This window comes from Delphinus delphis, chromosome 14, assembly GCF_949987515.2.
Source record: "Delphinus delphis chromosome 14, mDelDel1.2, whole genome shotgun sequence".
NCBI classification, from domain to species: domain Eukaryota; kingdom Metazoa; phylum Chordata; class Mammalia; order Artiodactyla; family Delphinidae; genus Delphinus; species Delphinus delphis.
Window position 1 is genome coordinate 88,098,928 of NC_082696.1, and position 26,778 is coordinate 88,125,705.

Here is a 26,778-nt window from a genome sequence, read left to right on the forward strand (position 1 = left end):
TTTTCTTGCTGGCTGTTTCATGCATCTCCCCTCATCAACAAAATCAGAGTGTATGGTAAATGCATTAATAATTATACCACAGACTATAGCCAGTATACAGGGGTTAAAACAAGGATTTTTAAAGTATTGACATTGAAAAGGTAACTGTTAGAGAAAATTAAAAATAAATGAACAGAATCAGTGATATCTAGAATCTAAATAACACTGGTTACTTTATTGGAAAGAAACTTATTAGGTCAAATTATGCCTAAATTTAATGCTTGGCAGTATCCCTTTAGGTTAAATCTTTTAGATAACTTGATCAGCCACTGAGTGTAAATGCAAAATGACAAACATACTAAGCCATATAAACAATTTTCAAAGGAAATGCTGTGATGAAAAAAACATGAATTATGAAAATATCTTGTAATATGAAATATTCTTTAAAGACCATTCCTGTGTATGAACTGAAGTCATCTGATAGAATGAAAGTAGAAAAGTATCTGAAGTGTGAAAAGCTTCTCTGGTGGAAATGTCAAAAGAAATCAGAGTCAACCGGTTGTAGTAGAATTTTGAGACTGTCCAAATTAAACATAAATTAGATTTGTATGTTCACACATATCCGTGTTTATGCTCATGGTTTTTCCAGCTTCGTTTATTGACTTCTTTCTATCTTTAGTTCAAGTGTCCCCTCTTCTGTTTAAGCTTGGCCTAGTTTCCCTGAAGACTCTCTGAAGACCCTATTTATAAAACAATCTGCCTGTTTAATAGCAGTGCTGTAGAGTACAAGCATGAGTATGTTGGCTCCCAGCTGAGAACCCTCAGACTACTTGACATATCCTCACCTCTCTGAGAGGTTCCACTAGTTTACTGTGTTCAGAGTCTAGAGATGCTTAGAAAAGAGAGGGATTAGAGCCTGACTGAATAAGAGTCATCTCTCATGAGTTAAGGGCCCATGAGGTAGCCTAGAAAGAGGTATCTTTGAAGCAGAGATCTTCAGTAATGCATGGTGCCTGGGTAAAGATAATCATGACTAACATCTATTTAGTACTTACCACGCATCAGGCACTGCTTGTCCGACTAAACGGTGCAACCAGGAAATTTGTCGGCTGCACCTGTAATGTCAATTACTTGATCAACATTTCTAAACTGGTTGGTAAATAGCTGCTGACGAGTCCCTTGAAGATACCCCAACCCTCTGAATTTCTCTAGCTCTCCTACTGTTTCCCTGGGGCCCTTAGACCTCTCCATAATCCATCTACTAAAGAGTTAACATCTGGTCCTGCAGGGACCCTCTAGAATCCTGTCCTGGCTTCCCAGCACCCCAGCAATGATTCTGGGGCATTCTGACTGACTGTATTCATTAATAATGCATTAAGCACTTGTGCTCTGGAGCCAGTTTCCTGGGCTCGAGTCCTAGCTCCACCACTTACAAGATGTGTGGGCTAATTAGTCTTTCTTTGACTCAGTTTTACTCATCTCTAAAATGGAGATGACAATGTATCTCTCTCAAGTGGTTGTTCTGAGACGAAACGCAGAGCATTTAGAAGAGAGCTGACACATAGTAGGTAAAATAAAAGTATTTGTTATTTTTATTATCTGTACTAATGGTTAAATATCTTGACCATCTCTACTAACCACCACTGATGGGGAAAAGATAGGTGGTCTCTGCTGCTATCATTGTGCCCAGGGCCTCTAGCACTGCTGAATATTCTGAACAACATTCCAGTCTTTTTGAGATCTGGCTATATGGGAATTGAGTATCTTTCTTCTCTTCTTTACTACCTACTTTATACTTTAAATTGATTGTCAACATTTTAAAAAATCATAGAATTTCAAATGAAAATCCAGATTTCTGGCATTCCTTGGAAATTTGGAAAACTGGCATCACTAGGGCCACATTTTGTCACGGCAACTGTTGGCTACAGCCACACATTGGTTCCTTCCTTGGATGGATGTCAGCTCTGGTGTTCACCATACAGCCCACTGCATCTCTGTTACTTGCTCAGCATTGAGTTTGCTGCCTCTGAACTAGGGTATCCTAACTATATCTCTTTCTTTGTAACATGGGAGCCTTCAACTTCAATAACAACACTTTATCTCCTATACTAGATTGTAAGATTCTTTATGAAATGGACCATGTTTTATTTATTTTTATGTCTTTGATTTTACCTTACCCATAGTCCTCATTGTTTGGACTGATGAAGTTTAAGCTAATAGTGACTTAAGATGGTTTTAACCCTTATTCAGGAAAGAGTTATTAAAACACAATATAATTGTAGAAGAATATGTAACTGAGGGAGTTGAGTGAACAAATTTTTACAAGTCATACAGATAATCTTATAAAATAGAAGTGGAATTTCATCTAGTTCAGCTGTCTGCTATGGTGATGTGGGAAGCTCCCCAGATAATTCCTATTCTTCCTTGGCAGTCATATGATCTTGAACAAATCATTTCCTGGTGAACCTGTTTCTGCCTTGGCAAAACGTAGGTGATAATAAATGTTCCCTGAAAGTTGTGAGTATTAAATAAGATATAACATATTTTTTTAAATACTTGTTATAATACTGGTTATAAAAATACTTGTAAAATGTTAATATACTTTTGGGAATTGTACTTATAGCAGTGTTTACAGATGAAAATACCAAGGATCCAGAGGACTTGCTACTTAGTGGAAAAGTCAGAATTAGGACTCAAATCACATGAATCTTGACTAGTAGATTTTTTTTTACTGAAACATCATTCACATTGTAACTAAATGTAGTTAAGAGATTAAGGAGAATAAAAATACTTATTGGAGGTGAGGTAAATCAGAGATCCACTAAATTTGTTTGAGCTATTATAGAAATGATCATTTTACTATATAAAGGAAAATCAGAGGACTGAACTAAATGTATTCTTCATTTGAAAAAAAATTGAGCATCTATTTTGGAGTCAGAGGCACATACTATGACTTAGTTCTAGGGTTTTTATTGGTGAAATTCTCAGTGTAGGAACTTGATAAATTGTCCTTGTTTTTCTCTTAATAAACTTTCCCTTTTGGTCTGGTTTATATGAAGGCAGGTGAAAATTACTAAAATAAACATTCTCTGGGTTTGAGTTTCTGAAATTTAGGAAGCAGAATGGCATTTTGGAAACCAGAGGACATGTTTGCATCAATACTCTGTACTTTCCATTCACTTTTGTGGCCCTGGGCAAGTTATTCAGGGTCTCACTTTTCTCATTTGTAGGATGGAGATTCTACCATCTTGAGGGTTATGCTGAAGAAATGTGCCTGACAGAGTGCTCAATTGTAGCACATTGTTATTTGGTTGCAGTTAGAGTTTGAAGCTGGAAGAAATCTTAAAATTTGTTTCATTTGATTCCATCAATCTGTATATGAGAGGATCCCTATGAATCAAACTAACACAAATATTAGTCTGCTCAGTTTCCTTTGAAATTTGTGTAACTGGCCTAATAAGTCATTTTCTAAAGAAGACTTCTTAAAAATAACCAGAGACATGAATATGTAAAAACATTTACCAAAATTACAACTATATAATGTATATTTCTGGCAATGCAATCTTAGAAATTGTGAATATATACAATAAGGCTAGTATGTCACTGTCAGAATCCTATCCAAAGTGCATAGGGATAATTTACACAAATATTTGAATAAAATTATAAACTACTAAAAAAAATAAATTACTATAAATATCACATGATCCAAATATAACATTATCTGTAGTGAAAGACCACAATTTTCTAAAAAGTGAAACTTAAAATCACACAAGATGTTAAAAAAAAAAACACTATGGCCAACTTAAAAATTGCTTCAAAATTTAAAAGGCTAGATCTCATGTTAAGTGTTCTTACCATAATAAAATTTTAAAAATTTAAAGTATAATGTTGGTATTTAGTATCCATTAAGTGCTTAATAAATATTAGTTTCTTGAAAAAAAATCACACAAAGACTTTATCCTATGAAATATATCTTTTTAAAAACCATGGTAACAATAAGAACAATGTACCATAACTATATGTAGACACAAAACAGTTAAATTCATGTTTCTTCTTTTAGTCTTCAGAGATTGAATTGATTTAATTGACAAATGGTACAGCTGTTCCCCAGCAACCATTCTGGACATGTATTTATAACTTGCCTCCAGGGATGGAAACTTCAGAAATAGCTCTTCAAAAAGAAAATAGCTCGAAACATTTTAGAATATAGTTTTTGACCCTGATCCTCTCACCTCAAACCACAATGAGGAGTTTGTAAAAAAACATTAAAAATACCAGTGACAGCATAATTCCCTCCAGGTTCATCCAACTTGTTGCAAATGGTAAAACTTCATTTTTTATGGCTGAATAATATTCCATTATATATATATGCCATATTATCCTTAGTGAAATAAGTCAGACAGAGAAAGACAAGTACTGTATATTTTCACTTATATGTGGAATTTAAAAAAATGAACAAATATAACAAAACAGAAACAGACTTGCAGATACAGAGAACAAACTACCAAAGGGGAGAGGTGTGGGGAGGGATGGGCAAAATAGGAGTAGATGATTAAGAGATACAAACTACTAGGTAGATAATAAATAAGTTACAAAGATGTAATGTGCAGCACAAGGAATATAGTCAATATTTTATAATAACTTTGTATGGAGTATACTCTATAAAAATATTTAATATTGTACACCTGAAACTAATATAATATTGTAAGGCAATTACACTTCATTAAAAAAAATCAGAAAAGTTGACTTGGTAGAAGTAATGACACCTACACAAAACTTAAAATAGAATCTGTAGTCAGTACATTATGATGTGCATAAAGTATCAAGCCATTTGAGTAGAAAATAATTGATTCTTTTAAAAATTATTTCAGTGAAGTAAAAATAAAAGTGTATAAATGAAAAAAATCAATGTCAGCTTTTTACTTTAAAAAATTCTTATTTATTTCAGTTGTGACTCAGGACTGCAGGGATTATTCTGTCCACTGATGGGGCAGAGACACCATAGCTCTCCATCCCCAGCCCCTGCCTCACTGTCCAGCTCCCCGTGGGGAATTGCCCTTGACAGCTCTGTCAAGGGATCCTGTCAAAGATTATAACTAGAGTGTTGAAGTTAGGTTATTTTGTTTTAATATGTATTTCTTTAGGTTTTCCTAAGCTATAAAACACTTTGAGCATGACATTGTTTCACATACATAAAATACAGTCACAAAATAGAATTTTATGAAAGCATGTGCTTTTTTGAAGTAAATATTGATGCAATTAGGATGAGGGTAAGAAGAGGAGAATCTAATTCCTTAGGTATAATACTTATGTCTCTGGTCAGAAACATTAGAGATCCTAAAAAAGAGAGAGAGAAATTATAAAAGAGGGCTTTTAAAGCTAAAATGGGTTTGGTAAAATTACTTAAGAATAAATAATGCAAAATATCCCAGAGTAAAAAATATAGAAAATCCTGACTAGTTGGGCAAGATTTTAATTTATTTGGTGATATTTTTTGTACCACATATAAAAGGAGATACAGAAAATCCATCCTGTCAGCAGAATGTTAAGCCTCTTAATTTTGAATTATTCAAGTGGATGTGGAAACAAAATTTACCTTGTTTTTAAAGTCTTCTAGAATCATTTTTATATCATCATTCTTTCTTGACCTCCAAATTTCATTGTGTGCATGATCTGTTATTTGACTTTTTGTTTATTAATTATTACAGGACATCAGAGATGAAGGTAATGAGACTAAAGCCAGCAGAATGAGTAAATTAAGAAATACAAGAAAGGAAGTCACTAAACTACATAGTTTGTCAACTGAAATAGGAGAAGTGGATATAGCCAACTCAAAAGGTATCTTGCTACTATGATCCCTCAAGAATATGTAGTCAAAGATAATCTCTATTTGGTCTCTTCTTCATAAAACATTTTTCTTCTCTTCTATGGGAGAAGCAAAGAAAGAAAGAAAATTTATTCCTACATAGGCAACATAAAAGATGGAAAATATAGGCTTGCAGTATAAATATATAAAAATAATAAAAATATTTAGAATTTTAAGGGAGTAGAACTAAGAAAATAGTAGTGTGAACAAAAGAGAGTACAGAACAGAAGGAACATATGAGTAAGAAAAGAAGCATATTTCTGCTCTGAGAATGAGTACAAAGATCATTACTGAGAGAGGCCACAATGAAGATGTGGATCAAGTTTTCATAACACATGTTGGAATTCCAACTAGACTCCAGTGGATTTGAAACAGTGCTGAAACTAGGAGTTGATGTAGACAACAGTCTCAATTCTAGGAAGAGTGGTGTTCCAAGGCAGGGGCAGTACAAATGGCCAGTGCATGGCAACAATAAAATGCAGTTAGACTTTTGTAAACTTTATTATTGTTTTAAAATTCTCTACAGAAAATGCAACCCCATATATCTTGAAACCAGGGTGAACTACTCCCACTGCCCCTTATTTAGTATGTCATTGCCTAGGAATAAATTATTTTATCAAGTATTCCTCTTTACATCATATTGAAAGACAGTTGAAAACAGTGCCAACATTTTTAAACATTTTTCTTTCTTTATTTAAATTGATGTATAGTTGATTTATAATATTGTGTTAGTTTCAGGTGTACAGCAAAGTGATTCAGTTATATACATTTTTTCAGATTATTTTCCATTATAGGTTATTACAAAATATTGAATATTGTTCCCTGTGTTATACAGTAAATCCCTGTTGTTTATGTATTTTATATATAGTGATGTGTATCTGTCAATCTCATACTCCTAATTTTTTCCCTCCCCACTCTCCCCTTCCCCTTTGGTAACCATAAGTTTGTTTCTATGAAAACCGTTAAATCTACTACAGAACCAGTAAGTCCGTTTCTGTTTTGTATATAAATTTGTCTTACTTTTTTAGATTCCACATATAAGTGATTATCATATATTTCTCTTTCTGACTTACTTCACCCAGTAGGATAATCTCTAGGTCCATCCATGTTGCTGCAAATAGCAATATTTCATTTTTGGGGCTGAGTAATATTCCATTTTATATATATATATATATATATACACATACATCACACATACCACACCTTCTTAAACCAATCATCAGTTTATGGACAAGTGGGTTGTTCCCATGTCTTGGCTATTGTAAATAGTGCTGCTATGAACATTGGGGTACATGTATCTTTTTGAATTAGAGTTTTCATCTCTTCTGGATATATGCCCAGGAGTGGGATTGCTGGAACATATGGTAGCTCTATTTTTAGTTTTTTAAGGAACCTACGTACTGCTTTCCATAGTGGCTACACCCATTTACATTTCCACCAAAGGTTTAGGAGGGTTCCCTTTTTTAATCTAGCATTTATTTGTAGACTTTATGGTGATAGCCATTCTGACTGGTGTGAGGTGATACCTTATTGTGGTTTTGATTTGCATTACTCTAATACTTAGTGATATTGAGCATCCTTTCATGTGCCTGTTGGCCATCTGTATGTCTTCTTTGGAGAAATGTCTATTTCATTTTGATAAAATGGCCATACTACCCAAAGCAATCTGCAGATTTAATGTGATCTCTATCAAATTATCTATGACGTTTTTCACAAAACTAGAACAAATAACTCTAATATCTATATGGAACTATGAAAGACCCAGAATTGCCAAAGCAATACTGAGGAAAAAGAACAAAGCTGGATGTATAACCATCCCAGATTTCAGACAATACTACAAAGCTACAGTTATCAAAACAGCATAGTATTGGCACAAAAGCATCATACAGATCAATGGAACAGAATAGAGAGCCCAGAAATAAATCCACATACCTAAGGTCAATTAATATTTGACAAAGAAGGCAAGAATATACAATAGAGAAGAAACAGTCTCTTCAGCAAGTGGTGTTGGGAAAGTTGGACAGCTGCATGTAAATCAATGAACTTAAAACATTCTCTCACACCATATACAAAAATAAACTCAAAATGGTTTAAAGACCTAAATATAAGACATGACACCATGAAACTCCTAGGAGACATGAATTGTAGCCATATTTTCTTACATCAGTCAATATTTTCTTTAGGCCAAGGCAAAAGAAATAAAAGCAAAAATAAATAAATGGTACGTAATCAAATTTAAAAGCTTTTGCACAGCAAAGGAAACCATCAACAAAACGAAAAGACAAAATATGGAATAGGAGAAAATATTTGCAAACAATGAGACCAACAAGAGGTTAATATAAAAAATACACAAACAGTTCATAAAACTCCATATCAAGAAAACAAACAACCTAATCAAAAATGGGCAGAAGACCTTAACATTTTTCTTTATTTCTACAGAAAGGATTAGAAACCAAATGGTGTGTCACAAATTGGGGGATACCAATAAACCAGTCATGGGACCTGGCTCTGCTGAATCTCATTTGTCAGAAGATGACAAGGATTCCAAAGATCAGAAAATAGTGATAAAGCCATTGCCCATCAAAACATCAGTTAACACTCCTGGTGGTGAATTTCACCCAAACTCCAACTATACTGGTAAGGACTCTGGGACAAACTGGCAAATCAAAAATGGGCAGAAGACCTTAACATTTTTCTTTATTTCTACAGAAAGGATTAGAAACCAAATGGTGTGTCACAAATTGGGGGATACCAATAAACCAGTCATGGGACCTGGCTCTGCTGAATCTCATTTGTCAGAAGATGACAAGGATTCCAAAGATCAGAAAATAGTGATAAAGCCATTGCCCATCAAAACATCAGTTAACGCTCCTGATGGTGAATTTCACCCAAACTCCAACTATACTGGTAAGGACTCTGGGACAAACTGGCATATGGGTCTAGTTGCTAATCCCAAATTTGTATTTGAATTAGTGATATTGTGTTGTTGGTTGAAGATGCTAGCCTGAAAGTCAGAACACTTAAAATAATTTATACACCTATCATTTATAAAATGCTTTACAGTTTTCTTTCCCCACTAGGCTGCTCATATGGAAAATGGAGGGGTTGCCATGCATGGTCTCTCAAGTCTTTTCTAAAAGTAAAATTGTTATCATTATTATTTTTTTTTAGATTCTATTCCCATATAGGTCATTACAGAGTGTTGACTATTCACTGTGTTATATGGAAGATTCATATTAGTTACCTATTTTATATATATAGAGTGTATATGTTACTCCTAATTTATCTCTCTCCCTTTTCCCCTTTGGTAAATGTAAGTTTGTTTTCTTCATCTATAACTCAATTTCTGTTTTGTTAATTGGTTCACTTGTACCTTTTTTTTTAAGATTCCACATATAGGATGATATTTGTCTTTCTCTGCCCTTTGTACTTCCCTCAGTATGACAATCTCTAGGTCCATCCATGTTGCTGTAAATGGCATTATTTTGTTCTTTTTAATGGCTGAGTAACATTCCACTGCACATATGTACCACATCTTCTTTAACCATTCATCTGTTGATGGACATTTAGGTTGCTTCCTTGTCCTGGCTATTGTAAATAGTGCTGTAATGAACGTTGGGGTGCATGTATCCTTTTGAATTATGGTCTTCTCTGGATATATGCTCAAGAGTGGGATTTCTGGATCATATGGTAGCTCTATTTTTATTTTATTTTTTATATCTTTATTGGAGTATAGTTGCTTTACAATGTTGTGTTAGTTCCTGTTGTACAACAAAGTGAATCAGCTACAAGTATACATATATCCCCATATCCCCTCTATCTTGAGCCTCCATCCCACCCTCCCTAGCCCACCCCTCTAGGTCATCACAAAACATCGAGCTGATCTCTCTAGGCTATGCAGCAGTTTCCCACTAGCCATCGATTTTACATTTGGTAGTGTATATATGTCAGTGCTACTCTTTCACTTCATCCCAGCTTCCCCCTTCCCACCCACCATGTTCTCAAGTCCATTCTTTACATCTGTGTCTTTATTTCTGCCCTGCCACTAGGTACACCAGTACCAGTTTTTTTTTTTATATTCCATATATGTGCATTAGCATATGGTATTTGTCTTTCTCTTTCAGACTTACTTCACTCTGTATGACAGACTAGGTCCATCTACCTCATTAGAAATAACTCAATTTCTTTCGTTTTTATGGCTGAGTAGTATTCCATTGTATATATGTGCCACATTTTCTTTATCCATTCATCCATTGATGGACATTTAGGTTGTTTCCATGTCCTAGCAATTGTAAATAGTGCTGCAATGAATGTTCTGGCACATATCTCTTTTTGAATTATGTTTTTCTCAGGGTATATGCCCAGTAGTGGGATTGCTGGGTCATATGGTGGTTTTACTTTTAGTATTTAAAGGAATCTCCATACTGGTCTCAATAGTGGCTGTATCAATTTACATTCCCACCAACAGTGCAGGAGGGTTCCCTTTTCTCCACACCCTCTCCAGCATTTATTGTTGTAGACTTTTTTGATGATAGTCATTTTAACTGGTGTGAGGTGATACCTCATTGTAGTTTTGAGTTGTATTTCTCTAATAATTAGTGATGTTCAGCATCTTTTCATTTGCCTCTTGGCCATCTGTATTTCTTCTTTGGAGAAATGTCTATTTAGATTGTCCACTCATTTTTAATTGGAATATTTGGTTTTTTGATATTGAGCTGCATGAGCTGTTTGTATATTTTGGAGATTAGTCCCTTGCTGGTTGCTTCGTTTGCAAATACTTTCTCCCAATCTGTGCTTTGTCTTTTCATTTTGCTTATGGTTTCCTTTGTTATGCAAAAGATTTTAAGTTTAATTAGGTCCTATTTGTTTATTTCTGTTTTTATTTTCTTCACTCTCAGAGGTGGATCAAAAAAGATCTTGCTGCAATTTATGTCAGAGAGTGTTCTGCCTATGTTTTCCTCTAAGAGTTTTTCAACATAGTTTTGGAACTCTTAGCCATGGCAATCAGAGAAGAAAAAGAAGTAAAAGGAATCCAAACTGGAAATGAAGAAGTAAAATTGTCACTGTTTGCAGTTGACATGATACTATATATATAAAATCCTAAAGATGTTACCAGAAAACCACTAACGCTCATCAATTAATTCAGTAAAGTTGCAGGATACAAAATTAATATGCCCAAATCTCTTTCATTCCTATACACTAACAATGAAAGATCAGGAGAAATTAAAGAAACAATCCCACTTACATCAAAAATAATAAAATACTTAGGAGTAAGCCTACCTAAGGAGGCAAAAGATCTGTAGTCAGAAAACTATAAGATACTGATGAAAGAAATTGAAGATGACACAAACAGATGAAGAGATATACCATGTTCTTGTATTGGAGGAACGAATATTGGCAAAATGATTATAGTACCCAAAGTAATCTATATATACAAAGTAATCCCTATCAAATTACCAGTAACATTTCTCACAGAATTAGACAAAATATTTTACAATTGTACAGAGACACAAAAGACCCTGAATAGCCAAGGTTATTATGAGAAAGAAAAATGGAGCTGGAAGAATCAGGCTCCCTGACTTCAGACTACACTACAAAGTTACAGTAATCAAACAGTATGATACTGGCACAAAAACAGAAATATAGATTAATGGAAGAGGATAGAAACCCCAGAGATAAAGCCACACACCTATGGTCACCTAATCTATGACAAAGGAGGCAAGAATATACAATGGAGAAAAGACAGTCTCTTCAATAAGTGTTGCTGGGAAAACTGGATAGCTACATGGAAAAGACTGAAATTAGCACATTCTCCAACACCATACACAAAAATAAATTCAAAATGAATTAAAGACCTAAATGTAAGACCAGATACTAAAAATTCTGTTATTCTAAATTTATGGATTATCAATAGTGATATAGCTATTTTGACCTATGAGTGTATTGGTCAAAAATCTGTGGGATCCAAGTGATAGAAAATAATTTTAAACTTATTTATTCCACATAGGAATCCATGATGAAAAGATTGAACAAACAAAGTTTGGAAAGGTAGAAATATAGCAGGGTGTAAGGTTAGAGATACAGTGTCTACCAGGCTACTCTCACTTCTGAAACCAATTTCAAGATTGGGAGTTCCCTAAGACTAACCTTAGTTTTGATAATTAGCTATAAGAACTCACAGAACTCACCGAAGGCTATTATCCTCAAGGTTATGGTTTATTACAATGAAAAAAATACAGATTAAATTCAATTAAGGAAAGGATTCATGATTAAGAGTCCAAGGAAGTTCTAAGCATGGAACTCCCACTTGTCCTCTGCCACTGAAGTCATGAACAACACTATTTTCTTGGCAATGGTGTGTGACAATGTAAATGGAGTATTGCCAACTAGGGAAGCTCACCTTAGTCTTGGTGTGCAGGTCTTTATTGGAGCTCCACAGTCAACTGGTCACACGGCTGACCTCAGTCTCCAGCTCCACTGCGGTCAAGCTGATGCCACATGACTCAATAATAAATGACATTGCTGGACTTTCTAGTGTGGCCAGAGACACAAGGAAAACAAAGACACTCTTGTCAGGCAGGACATTCTAAGGGCTTAGAGATTACCAGTCAGGGCCAAGGGTAAAGGCCAGAGCTCTCTTTGGGCAAGGTTAAATTCTTTACCACACACAGGGCCTAAGAAGGACATAGAGCCTGGGAGTGAACACTGTAAGGATTCCATATATATTAATTTTCTGTTGCCACCATAACAAATTTAGCATTTTAAAAGAACGCAATTCATTATCTCACAGTTCTGTACATCGGAAGTCTAGGTTTGCACAGCTGATTTCTGTACTTCAAGTATGTCAAGGCCAAAATCAAGGTGTTAGCCATCTTAGTTCTTAGCCAGAGATTCTAGGAAACAATACACTTCCAAGATCATTCACATTGTTGGGAGAATCCAGTTCCTTGCAGTCATAGGACTGAGGTTCCTGTTTCCTTGCTGACTGCCAGCTGGAGTGGCCCTTAGCTCCTGGAAGCCTTTGGTTCTACATCTCTGAGCCAGTGGTGCCTCAGATATTTCTCATGTTTGGAATTTCTCTGAATTCCTCGTCTTCCACACCTCTTTTATGCCTACAGCTGGAGAAAGTTCTCTGCTTTTAAGGGCTCACCTGAATAATACAAGACAATGTCCCTGTTTTAAGGTCCATAACCTTAATTACATCTGCAAAGTCCTGTTTGCCCTGCAGTTTAACATATTCTACATGTTCCAGGGTTTAGGGTGTCAACATCCTCGGGGGCAATTCATACCATCTCTCACGCCTGCATTTCTCCGTGGCTTAATGAATGTCTCTTTCTGTGTTTGGCTTCATGAATTTCTCCATGAAGTGAAGAACATGAGCACTGACAGCCTCCAAGCATCAGGGACTATCAATACAAATGCCACAGGGGCCAGGCAGATAATGCCAATGAGCGAGGCATGCTGGTGAGAAAGTAGTGAGTGCTACTCACTCAGAGACCACATGGCTTGCAAAGTTGTGAATATTTACTATCTGGCCATTTACAGAAAACATTTGCCAACCCATGAATTAGAGGATGCATACATACCCCATTTGAAGGCTACCTCAGAGTTCCAGCCAATGTTTGCTGCAGAGAAATGTTCACCCAGTGTTGCCCAATCTTTCTGTTTTCTCAAGAGAAGGTTGAACTCAAGATTTTTATATGGAATTTTCTGATATTTAACTGTCAGCTAATTTAAAAAAAATTCCAAACACTGGGAAGGCTAATGAGAAAATATCTGCTGATTACACTGGCTCTTTCACAGTTTGTGACCTTTGTTTTATATAGTTTCAGGCATAAAAAAATGGAATTTACCATTGTTTAGACTCAAGTCAAAATATCTGAGAAAAGAACTGTGTCATGAGTTCTCTTCTTACCAATCAACTATGACCAGGGGTGTGGGTATAATTGTTGATTGATTCAACTTGATTAATTCACAGTCTTCTTCTTTGGCCCAGGGCTAGATTTTTTACAGGCCCCAAGTACCAGGAAGTTCACAACTCCAAACAAACCACCAATAAATAATTTCAAAATAAATCTCCAAAATAAGTGTAAGGATTTTCAATGTGGTATTTTCTTCTCTGTAATAACTACTTTGAATTTATTAAAAATATATTTTTTTCAAAGAATAGCTCCCCCTACCCTCACTTTTTATTGTTTTTGTTTTTGTCCCGGCTTTTATACCAGGTTATTCTGCCATCCTTGTTTTCGAATACTGCTGGGCTAATGTGATGTGGCCAAAGGTGGGGTCACATCTGCATTAACAGTGTGGCTCTCAGAGCAGCCAGGTTGATGAAGGAAAGGAATATGGCAGCCGTCCCTAAGCTGAATGTATTACAGAGTGTACTCTCAAATGCACTTTTCCTCTTTTTTTTTTTTTTTTTTTTTTTTTGCTGTATGCGGGCCTCTCACTGTTGTGGCCTCTCCCGTTGCAGAGCACAGGCTCCGGATGCGCAGGCTCTGTGGCCATGGCTCACGGGCCCAGCCACTCTGTGGCACGTGGGATCTTCCCAGACCGAGGCACGAACCCGTGTCCCCTGCATCGGCAGGCGGACTCTCAACCACTGCGCCACCAGGGAAGCCCACACTTTTCCTCTTTTGAAATGAGTTTTTTGAAAGCCCAAACACCTATTTAATTTGCCTTTTATAAGTGACCATGGCTTGTTCTCTATAACTGAAACATGTCCTCATTGTCACGGAACATGGACATTTCTCCAAGGCTTTCTAGCTGCTATAGATCTTTGAGGTTTGCTTGGTTTTTCATGTTTTCTTATTTTTCCCCTTAAAAATTCACAGCCATGAAACTTCCTCTATAAAAGCGCATTGATTTAATTTATTAACTCTCTGAGGAGATGGGAAAGGAGAGCACCTCTCAGGAGCCACAGTATAAGTAAAACAAATGAGCCCCTGAACTGGCAAATATCTGTCTTCTCTTCTATCATACACATGTATGCTCTATCATACACATCTAGGAAGGGCTGACCAAAAGTTTTAATTGTAACTAAGAAGTGAAATTTATTTGAAGAAAAGAAAGTCAGATAATTCAGATTAGTTGATGTCATGAAAATGAAATTTGATTGAATAAGGCTCTCATATTTGGTGAAAGAATTAAACTTTTAAATGAAAATTTGATACTTAGGATACATATCAAAATATGTGATGCCAATTTTTACTTTTTAATTAGACAAGATCAAATCACATGATGTATTAATTATTTAACTAAATAATTAAATCACATTAATTATTAAATTATTAAAGGAATAGCCAGTGAGTGCCTATGATATGCCTGTACTGCTTGGAGGTACTGGGGATACAATAGCAAGTAAGTAAATACATAATAAGTAAGCTCTCCTGGAGCTAACATGCAAGTGGTGAAGACAGTAAACATGTATTACACAACAACATGGCAGGTGGTGATTAGGACCCTGAAAAAAATGGAAACTGGTCAGTATATTATTATGGGCTGAATTGTGTCTCCCCAGAATTCATATGTTGAAGTTCTAACCCCTACTACCTCACAATGTGACTGTATTTGAAGACAGAGTTTTAGAAGAGGTAATTAATGTTGAATGAGTTCTGTAGAATGGGCCCTAATCCAATATGACTGGTGTCCCTATAAGAAGAGATTAGGAAACACACACACAGAGGGAAGACCATGTGAAGAAGATGGCCATCTACAAGCCAAGGAGAGATGTCTTCAGAAGGAAACAACCAATCTTTCTGACACCTTGGTCTTGGACTTCTACTCTCCAGAACTGTAAGGAAATAAATTTCTGTTTAAGCCTCCTGGTCTATGGTATTTGTTATGGCAGCCCTAGCAAACTAATATATGCACTCACTGTCCAGCCATAGTGCAACTTGGTGATGTTAGAGAGAATCAGTGGTTGGACCTGTCCACATTGTGATCAAATCTCACAGAATTAATACTTCAGATGGCTATGTTATTTTTCCCCAGCACTTTCACCATGATAAATTATCCCACCTTTGCATTTGGTGGCATGTTTATTGTCTATAGCTCCCTCACTCAATAACATAAAGCTCTCTAAGGGTGCCCAACCTTTTTCTGGCTGCCCCTATAATATATGTGCAGTATAAATAGTATGTGGTAACAAAAAAAAATCTATATTGAGTGGATAAACCTTTTTCTTATTTTAAAATAACACTCATTTATTGTAGTAACTGTAGATGATACAGATAAGGCAAAGAACTAATGACTACCTGTGATTGTATTATTGGTGAACCAGTAAAATGACTATTCTTTTAATAGGAGATGTCTTCTGATTTTTTTATGTTATTAATATATTTATGGTTTACATGTAATTGCTTATTAGGTTTAGAATACTGATTATCTGAAATTTTCCATATTTTAAAATGCCTATAAATTTTATTTTCTTTAAGGAGAATTATTCATCTTGGGCAGAACACCCAATACTTCAGAATAAGTTTGGGAACACAGCAACTGATAATTTGACATAAAACACTGTAACTGCTACAGCTTAATTGTTTCTGTTAAATGGAAGGTAGTTATAAAGCCTATGGAGCATGAGAGCAGCCAAATTTATCAGTGACGGGACAGCATCCCTAATATATTTGCATAGGTAGAACCAGTCATTGCATAGGTAGAACCAATCAAATGACTACATGTGCTTCATGTACTTAAAATCTACTTAATCTGTGTTTTTAAACTGTCAATCTTTATGTTTTAAAAGCCTAATTATATCTCAAAAAATGATACTCAAGCATCACTTTAAAATTACAGCTGTTCAACATCAGTGATGTGACAGATTGATGGGTATTCAGATTCAGACATGATCATGGTACCATTTACCAGGGTTAGAGTAATTGTGCTCACTTGATGCATTTAAGAAACATTGATATGGTGCTTACTGTCTGCCAAGAACTGTTAAATAACTTGCTTAATCATCATAACAAGCCTATGAAATAGGTAATATTGTGTCAGTGAGAAAGCTGAGACACATAAGAAAGCTGAGATAAGGAAAGTTGCCAGGGCAAAGGCAGGATTTGTAGGGAGGCAGATGAGCTTCAGTGTTTTTGCTGAATGACTACAATCTGCTGCGTCTCCTAAAAGTCAGACAGTAGCCAACATCTATGATGTGTACTGTGTGCCCGATCCTTCTATACACTTTAGATTCATTCAGTCACTTTATGGTATTGAGCCACCCACCCAGAATCAAAAGGTCTGGGTTCCAGTTTCGATTTTGGTGATGGACTGAGAGTGTGATTCAGGGAACCTGGTTGTACTTCTCTGGGACTTAAGCTACTGAGTTGGTTGAATTAGATGTTATCTCCAGTCTCTTCTAACTCTAGAGTTTTAGAATTTGTAGACTATCTTAAAAGTCTTGAAAAAAACTTCTTTTTAAGTTTTCTAGTTTTTAAAAATGGAGTACTCAGTCTAGATTTTTCATCTCCTACACTCTCATTCTTGGAAAACACTTTTATATGCTCATTTATACAAGTTTTAAATTTGACAGAGATGTAGATGTCTTAGATTCAGATGCCGTTATAAAGATATAAAGCTCTTTTGGCAAAGAAAATGAAACAAAAAAGCAAACCCACAGAAAATAAAACAAACAAATAATTTTACCTTTAATCATACAGGAACTTTTTATTTGGGTAAAACCAGTTAGTTCAAGAAACTTAAAGTCTCTTTGATGATACTCATCTATATACAGCCTTATATGGTGCCAAAATAGTGATGTAAATATATTCTAATTTCCATAAGCAAAGACATTTTCAGTAAGTGCTTACATATAATATTACTATTTACTTAAGCAAATAGAGTTAACCTTCACCTTGTCCCAGGTGATAATCTCTTAGACTGTTTAGAGACAATGTTCTCAGGAATAAGCCAAAGACATGGAAACATATGATGCTTTTGTTAATGATCATAATGACTAATTCACTATTCTCTAGCCTCATTTTACTTCGCAGTTCATCATGATCTAATGATTTAGACCATTTTTTATTTTACAGATAACACTGGGAACAGCACTCAAATTCCTACTGCACCTCAACTCTCCTCTAGAATGAAACACATTAAACAAGAGATGGCCAAAAATCACCTTCAGTTTGTGCGATTTGAAGCAACAGACCTCCATGGTGTATCCCGGTCTAAGAGTATCCCTGCACAATTTTTCCAAGTGAGTTTTGCAAGTAGAGTTATGATTGAATATAATTTCATTCAATTCATTTGCAAGCAAATGGTCCTTATTGCTCTTTCTTATTTTATTGTAACCTATACAGCAATTCTAGTTGAAAACCAATCATTCATTTTGTTTCTTCCCTTGCCACTCCCCAGACACATTATTGTTCCCCTAAGAGCTGAATGTATACTTTCAGCTCCCAAACAGCAATTCATTTACCCAATATAAATATAAAACTAATTAAGACTGGTAAATTTCATCCTTCAGCCTTGAATAATTTCACTACTTTTTTCTCTTATCGCAATTATGAAGATTATAATTTGTTTGATATAAGAAAATTACAACAGAAGACCTAGGAGTAAAAACAAAGAGAAAAATAAGATTAAATAGAATTTTCTAGATAAAAAGTATATCCCTTTTAGCTTCTAATTCTGATAAGAATATATCCTATTTTTGTTGGATGACAATAAATATTATTAAGTTCTCAAAAATAGTGATATCAAGAAATATGATATTTTTAGATATGTTTTGAGATTTTCTGAGTATTTTTCAGTTTATGTCATGTATTTACTTTAATAACTGACTTACTGTGTTACTGAAACATCATTTCTTAGGAAGGGACATCAGTATTATATACAAAAGTATGAAAATTAAGCATCCTCTAAGATTATTGTTTAAATATATCTTACTTATTACTTCAATATCAAATTGTAATTTTTCTCATTTGCTTTATATTGGGAAAAATTGGGCATCTTCAAAACATTTTTTAAAGAATTCCAAAAGATTCAAATCTGTTTCTTCAAAAATTCTTTAGATCTGCCTGCACACACACACACACACACACACACACACACACGAAGTTTATGTATATAGGTCCTTGAGTAGGTTGAAAATTAAGCAGGCGCTGAATAAACAGTGCTTGACTTACTCAACTTTACTACTGGCAAAAGCAGATTTGGATCATCCAGGTCAAACGGCACTTGGAAATGTGCAGAGATGGTGGAAAGTGAAGGAGGAAGTGGCTCACCGACACTTGCAGAAGAGTCGCTTCTGCGAGCATCAGCCCTTCCTCATTAGCCACCCTGTTTGAGATTTGGAAGTAATATAACAAGCAATTTGGCTTGCAGAATGTGAGTAGGTTTTGTTAACCTCACGGTGTTCACTGACATCATAGGAACCAAACTTTACAGTCAGCTTTTTCTCCACCCATTAATGGAAACGTCAACACATGAAACCTTGTTGATATTCCTACTACACAATTTCTACATTTTTATGTGCCTGTTCAACTTTATAACTTCATTATTTCCCTGTTGTAGGGCACATAGAAAAGTTAAATAAAAGTTAAATCCATTGAACCCAAGAGGTATTTGACTAGAAAGTGCCTTAGCAATCATCTACTCTAACACTTCCGTTTCACAGATATGGAGGCTGAGGCACATAACATAGTTCTGTGACCTGCTTAACTTCACACAAGGAATTAATGACAGAGTTAGGACTGCTGACTTGAAGGCTGCAACATTTTGGAAACTATAACATAGGTCCACATTCACGGGCAAGGTTTCTGGAACTCTGCGCCTGTGAGGTAGTTTGTTCATTAGTGTGTTGTAAAGGTGAGTGAAGAGAGGAGTGCAGCTGTCAGCAGTCCTGGCTCTTCTGTCCTGTGTGTCCCGGGTGTGACAACAGTCAGCTCTCTGAGAAAGACTGAGGATTCTTTAGACTTTGGAGAGTCAATTACCTGTGGGGATTACAATAGAATAAGCCTTATCTGAAGTATTAGCCACTACGCCACATGATAAAAAGTGCTTTAAAAAATATTTTTGGTTATGAGCAGTTCAAATAATTCTGTTAGGTTTTACCTTTGTCATTTGCTATAGACATTTTCTTTATCATTATAGCTTTTCTTTATGAGTGCTGTTTTCATGAACATGAGCATATAAAGTCTCCAAGGCTAAAGCTATTAAGACTTGTTTATAAATTACCTTTGGGGGTTCTATTTTAAACTATTTAAAATTTATCTGATACTAAGCTAGCTTTAACCAACAGATGTTAAACATTTTTTTCTCGTTCTCCCACCCCCAACGTTTTTGTTTGTTTTCAAGTTTCAAAACTTGATTGCTCTATCCTTTAACTTCTTTAGGAAAAAGTGATCCATGGCGTTTACATGCCCCGAGGTTATCTTGAATTGATACCAAATCCTAAGGACAATGAAGTGGATCACATAAGAGCAACATGTTTTAATAGTGACATAGTCCTGATGCCAGAGCTATCGACCTTCAGAGTTTTGCCGTGGGCCGAGAGGACAGCAAGGGTGATCTGTGACACGTTCACTGTGACTGGCGAGCCTCTGCTGACTTCCCCAAGGCACATCGCAAAGAGGCAGCTGAGCCGGCTGCAGGACTCTGGCTTCTCCCTGTTCTCTGCCTTCATCTATGATTTTTGCACTTTTGGTGTACCCGAAATTATCAATTCAAAGACCATATCTCTTCCTGCTTCAGCATTGCTAAATGACCACGACCAGCCTTTCATCCAGGAACTCGTGGATGGGTTGTATCACACTGGGGCCAATGTTGAGAGCTTTTCCTCCTCTACCAGGCCTGGCCAGATGGAAATCTGCTTTCTGCCCGAATTTGGCATCAGTTCAGCTGATAATGCATTTACCTTTAGAACAGCTGTCAAAGAAGTGGCAAGGAAATATAATTACATCACCAGCTTTTTCATTGAGACTGGATTCTGCAATTCAGGAATTTTGTCTCATAGTCTCTGGGATGTCGATGGAAAGAAAAACATGTTCTGTAGCAGTTCTGGAATGGAGCAGCTCACGACCACTGGGGAAAAATGGTTGGCAGGTCTCTTGAAGCACTCTGCTGCTCTCAGCTGCTTGATGGCTCCTGCTGCTAGCTGCCGGAAGCGCTATTTCAAGGACAGTAAAGACCTGAAGGAGAGTGTGCCGACAACGTGGGCATACAACGATAACAGCTGTGCTTTTAATATCAAGTGCCATGGTGAGAAAGGCACCAGAATAGAAAATAAGCTGGGCTCAGCCACGGCAAACCCTTACCTGGTGCTGGCTGCCACTGTGGCTGCAGGCTTGGATGGACTTCAAAGAAACGATGGTGTTTTGGCTGCTCCAGAGGATGGCACAGACCTTCATCAGCCCAAATTTTCTGAGATCCCTTTGAAACTAGAAGATGCCCTCATGGCACTGGAGGAAGATCAATGTCTGAGACAGGCTCTAGGGGAAACTTTTATTCGATATTTTGTTGCCATGAAGAAATATGAGTTGGAAAGTGAAGAAACAGATGCTGAGAGAAATAAATTCTTAGAGTATTTTATTTAGTGTGAAACCCTTGACTGTTCCTTTAGCGATGTGAGTTTTACTTAAGTAATTGATCTGCCAGAAAGAAAAGATTGGATTTTTGCAACAACAACAAGACTACAAATGCTTTCTCTCTTTTTGGTCCCCATGGAGTATTTGACAGATGAAGTGGGGTTGCTGAGAGGATTCTGATTCAGAAACAAACAATAAAGTTGTGGTGCAGCTGTGATGTGAAAACCCAGCAAACCTTGTCACTCGGTGGTCATTGCCTCTGCATATGTTGACCTAGATACGAATATTCAGTTTTGTGGGAGGAACCAATATATTCACACAATTAAAAAGACTTAAGAATTAGAATGCAAAATTTAAATAACTATAAAAAATGAAATAATTTCAAATATACACATAGGTTGTGACTGCCAGGAAAACAAAGGTATTTGCTAATATAATCTCACTCATCAAGGCATTCTGAAGGTCTACTTTGCAAGCACCATTGTGGTGCTTCTAAATGATTTAATTAAGTTTTACAAAAATATGTCATGATGACAAGTTAGCAGAAGTTTTCACATATGTCCCTTCTCTTTCTACCCTTTGTCACCAGTTCCTAAAAGGCCAAGGAATTTCAAGGCTGTAATGTCCACTAGAAACAAATCCACAAGAAATAGATTTTGAGCTGGGAACAATGAGGTCAAATATTTAAAAGTAGTGAAAATGTTTCTTTAAACAGTATCTCATATAGAAGCCATATTCATAAAATGCGGATGGAATGGGGATGGGCTGTGGTGGGTGGGCTCTGCCTGGTTTGTACCACTCTTTGAAACTGGAGATTTCAAAGATACCTCTGGTGCTTTGTGGAGCATGAAAGCAGCTGCCTTGATAACCAGGGCAATGCTTTCAGCTAAAATTGTCTTTAAATTACTGAGTCTCCTGCCCACAGAAGTTGGTATCTCCCCAGAGAATCTTAAATGTTCTAGACCTTTGTGTGAATGAGATACTATTGTAACTATCACCAAAGTTTAGCTTCTTTTGGGAGGAAATTCAAAATCCACTTACTAGCAAATAAAAACCCTATTCCACTGCTTAGAATCAAATAGGAGATTTTATGTTCAATTAAAAACAACTGTGGTCTCAGTTGAGCGAGCAAACATGCAGGCACAGGATTAGAATATGGCTCAGATCCTCCTAATTCAAATCCATGGTACTCAGTAGCTTTAATACTGAAAGTCAGACTGTCTTCTTCTAATTGCTCACCCTCTTTCCTTTGAGCATGGAAACTCTAGGAAACTTCCTTCAAGGACAGATTCTCCATTCCCTGTCCTTTCCCCATCCTTCTGCCCTCACCTTCCTGCCGACTAACCTGCAGGTGATGTGGCCAGAGTGATGCACTGAGGAATGGAGCTGCACAGGATAGTAACGGGGTGGAAGCTTTGTCCTGTGGGCAGAGCACACTTTGCCCACATTCAGATTTTTACTTCTATCTCCTTTAAGGCACCATGAGTTTGGGTCTTCGTTACTTGGACAAAAATCACCTTTCTTGCTTGTGTGTGAGTGTGATTGTGTGTGTGTGTGTGTGTGTGTGTCTGAGTGTGTGTGGGGAAAATGTGAGGGATTTGGGGATGAAAGAATAAAGGTAAAAGAACCAGAGAAAGATCAGTTCCTCAACCTTTCTATTCTAGGAGAATCTGAATTAGAGGGATTCACACATGCAAAAAAGTTACATTGTCACCCACCCTAACAGAGCTGTATAGACCTGTACAGCAAAGAGTGTTTCCCACCCTTCAGTTCTACAAGGATCGAGTCTTTAGCCACTGCAGTCACTGACCAACAGTGTACCCCAGAAAGAATTCAGGATGAAAAACAGGATGAAATGTGCTTTGGAAAAACAGGCCTTTAGACAGTGAGATGCATATCTGAGGAAGAATTTTAATGAACCCAGATTCTTGTATCTTCCCATGCATAGAAAAGCACTAAAATCATTAACTGAACTACCTTTTCATTGTGACTAGACATAATCTTTTACTGAGATGTATGCTTGGTTGACTGCCCTTATTCCTTAGCCCAAAGTCATGTATATCCTGGCTCCTTCCCCACTTCTTTGGAGCAGTTCCTCAGAGCTGTCTGAGAGGCTGTCTCCCAGGCTACAGTCCACAGTAAGACCCTGAATAAAACTTAAACTCACAGATCTTACATTGTGCCTTTTTCTTTCAGACCCCTTATGCACCTAATGTGCCTTCATGACACGTGTCTAGTGCTTTGGCTTAGTTTTACCACAATGTGTAAAAGATGGCATAAAAACTCTGTTAATCAAGGTGTTTGTAGCCTTTTTTTCTCCTGGAATATGATATTAGCAAAATAACTTTAAAAACCCACAATATTCAGGATGGCAGTGTGAGGGAATTATGTAACTGGGAACGCTATCATCGGTGTTCAGTATACAGTAGTGAGTTGACAGAAAATATTCAGCCATGTGTTACCAATCGGTTTATAATATAAACTGGTGTGGCAATCTTCACAGAGATTTCCTTTAGGGTGTTCTGATGTATATATTCTTGCTTTTAAAGGCAAACCAAAAATAAACATTGGCTAAGAGAGTTCAGAGCTAAAGAAAAATTGGAGTAGACATACAAATTCTGTTGTATGTTTATTTCCTATTTATCCATTCACAGGCTTTTTATTTTTGAAGGGACTTTCTCTGATGCTTCTACTGTCTTAGTCTAGGTTAAGAGGGCCAAGCAGTCATTCAACAGCATCTATTGGACATCTGTTGTGTGCTAAGCCTTTTGCTGGGACTCACAGTTCTAGGGGAGACCAAGACAAATATGAGCAGACAATGAAAGGGTTTGGGATCTGTGTATTTTAAACAGAACAGCAAGAATTTTTTGTAGCCCTAATACTGAAAAAACTAGTTAGAAGGCTGCACTTTAGCTGGAAAAGGATACTTTATGAATCTCTTCACGAAATTACTCCTTTATTTTCAATTACTATAATTGTTCTAATCAAAGATTAGGGGAAATGTGATTACTGAATTCAAGGCTGATTGTTAAGTGAGTACCCATTAGAAGTATAAACTAAAGACTATAATAAGGCAAGGAAAGAAATATCAGTATCATAGTAGGAAGCTTCTGTTTTCAAGGACATTTTATGATCTAAAATTTCATTTTACAGTGATTGTCTGAATAACAACGAAGCTTGAAATACTTATTTGAAGGCAATGAGAGATTTAAAGACTTTAATATGAATAAAAATTGAAAGCACGTAGTAAAGTCTGAACTTATCAGTGACACATAGCAGTTTACTGACATATCCTCAGTCAACTGTTTGACAAATAGGTTACCAATATATTTGTAATATGGATATTATGGGGCAATACCTTTAATCTTGGGTTTCCAATTACAGGTGTTAAAACCTGTATCTCTAAACGTTACATATGTGCACTGTGCCTTGTATCTTCCCTGTTAAAACTCTTCTCATATTGCCTATAATTAGTAGTTTACATGACAGATTTTCTAATTAGAATATGAGTTCCAAGAAGGAAGGGCACAGATCTTGTTCATATTTATATTTTTTATTCCTTGCAGATATTCTGAAATTCAATAACTGTTTAACCAATCGATTGATCAAACAGCTTATATGCTATAGGCATAATACAGTTCTATAGTATAGTATAATACTCTCACACACATGCACATACCCAGAGAGAGTGAGAAATAAAGATGGGGAAAACTGAAAGAATCAGTGATTTGTTATTGGCCCTAAAATTCCTGCAATTAGGTGAACTTCTTTAGCTTCCTCTGTTTTCAGAAACTCATGTGTAAACACTATTTGATCAGCTTGATGGGGATCATAAAAAACAGAGATCAGGGTGGAATAGTCATGCTTATTTGCCGAGCAGAACCCTTCAATGGCTTTCTTTTTTTTTTTTTTTTCTTTTTTAACATCTTTATTGGAGTATAATTGCTTTACAATGGTGTGTTAGTTTTGGATGTATAACAAAGTGAATCAGCTATACATAGATATATGTTCCTATATCTCTTCCCTCTTGAGTCTCCCTCCTTTCCACCCTCCCTATCCCACCTGGCTGCTTCCCACTAGCTATCTATTTTATGTTTGGTAGTGTATATATGTCCATGACACTCTCTCACTTTGTCACAGCTTACCCTTCCCCCTCCCCATATTCTCAAGTCCATTCTCTAGTAGGTCTGTGTCTTTACTCCTGTCTTACCCCTAGGGTCTTCACGACCTTTTTCTCTTTTTTTGTTTAGATTCCATATATATGTGTTAGCATATGGTATTTGTTTTTCTCTTTCTGACTTACTTCACTCTGTATGACAGACTCTAGGTCCATCCACCTCCCTACAAATAACTCAATTTCGTTTCTTTTTATGTTTGTGGAATTTCCCTCCTTTTGTCTCCTGTCTTGCAAGGTAGAAGTCAGAACCTCACCTCCAGTTTCTGTCACAGCTATGGTACAAAGACTGTCAATCAGATGCAATCATTCAACCTTTGTGGACTCCATTCTGGGTGAGCCTGAGGGAGGCCACGGTGGCAAGAGTCCCAGGGGCAGCATCCTTGGACTCTTGTCACTCTGGCCTCCCTCAGGCTTACCCAGGGATAATGTATCCATAATGTTACAGAAACATTAACTGCATTATGTGATGTGTGAAATTAATCCGGGTTTTTTTTAACATCTTTATTGGAGTATAATTCCTCTACAATCATGTGTTAGTTTCTGCTTTATAACAAAGTGAATCAGCTATACATATACATATATCCCCATATCTCCTCCCTCTTGCGTCTCCATCTCCCTCCCACCCTCCCTATCCCACCCCTCTAGGTGGTCACAAAGCACCGAGCTGGATTACTCTGCCAGTGTTAGTCGCTTAGGGCCTCTCAGAGCAGTCAGACTTATCTTCCAAACCTGATTTTCTGACCTTCCCAGATTCTGTGAATTATCTAATATCTTTTAATACATTCCTTGTCTGCTTAAGCTAGCTAGAATTTGCAAAAAGTATCCTGACTGAAAACAGTCTATGAAAGGACACAGAAAGAGCAAGACACTTTGATAAGGGGGAAGGGGGAAAGCAGGGAGTGCTCTTTAATCAGAAAAGTAGGAACAAGTTAATGTTTATATTAGATGTAGATTTGTACCAGTTTATTAAGCTACATCACACTGGTGCTTTCTCGTTCGCTGCCTTATTTGATGCTCCCTACAATTTCATGAGAATAGTATGCTCATTATTTTAATAGGAAGAGATGTAAGACTCAGAGAAGTTAAGTGTGGAGACAATTGGCAGGTGAATCCAGGCCCCACACTTTGAGTCTCATGGTCTCCGTGCTACACACCGAAACACCATTCACTGTAGAGTTCCAGCAGAGTCACTAAAAAGAATGTTATGTTTCAATTTTAAGGCTTCT

At 36.5% G+C, this 26,778-nt stretch overlaps 1 protein-coding gene across 1 annotated transcript; it reads left to right on the top strand.

Moving 5' to 3' along the window:
- The first annotated feature begins 1,008 nt into the window (after window positions 1-1,008).
- On the top strand, window positions 1,009-21,384 carry LGSN (lengsin, lens protein with glutamine synthetase domain). The gene is made up of 5 exons (XM_060030457.1): window positions 1,009-1,131; window positions 5,688-5,817; window positions 8,555-8,752; window positions 17,878-18,044; window positions 20,185-21,384. Exons 1-5 carry the CDS (start codon window positions 1,009-1,011, stop codon window positions 21,382-21,384), a joined length of 1,818 nt encoding a protein of 605 aa, XP_059886440.1.
- The last annotated feature ends 5,394 nt before the right edge of the window (window positions 21,385-26,778 follow it).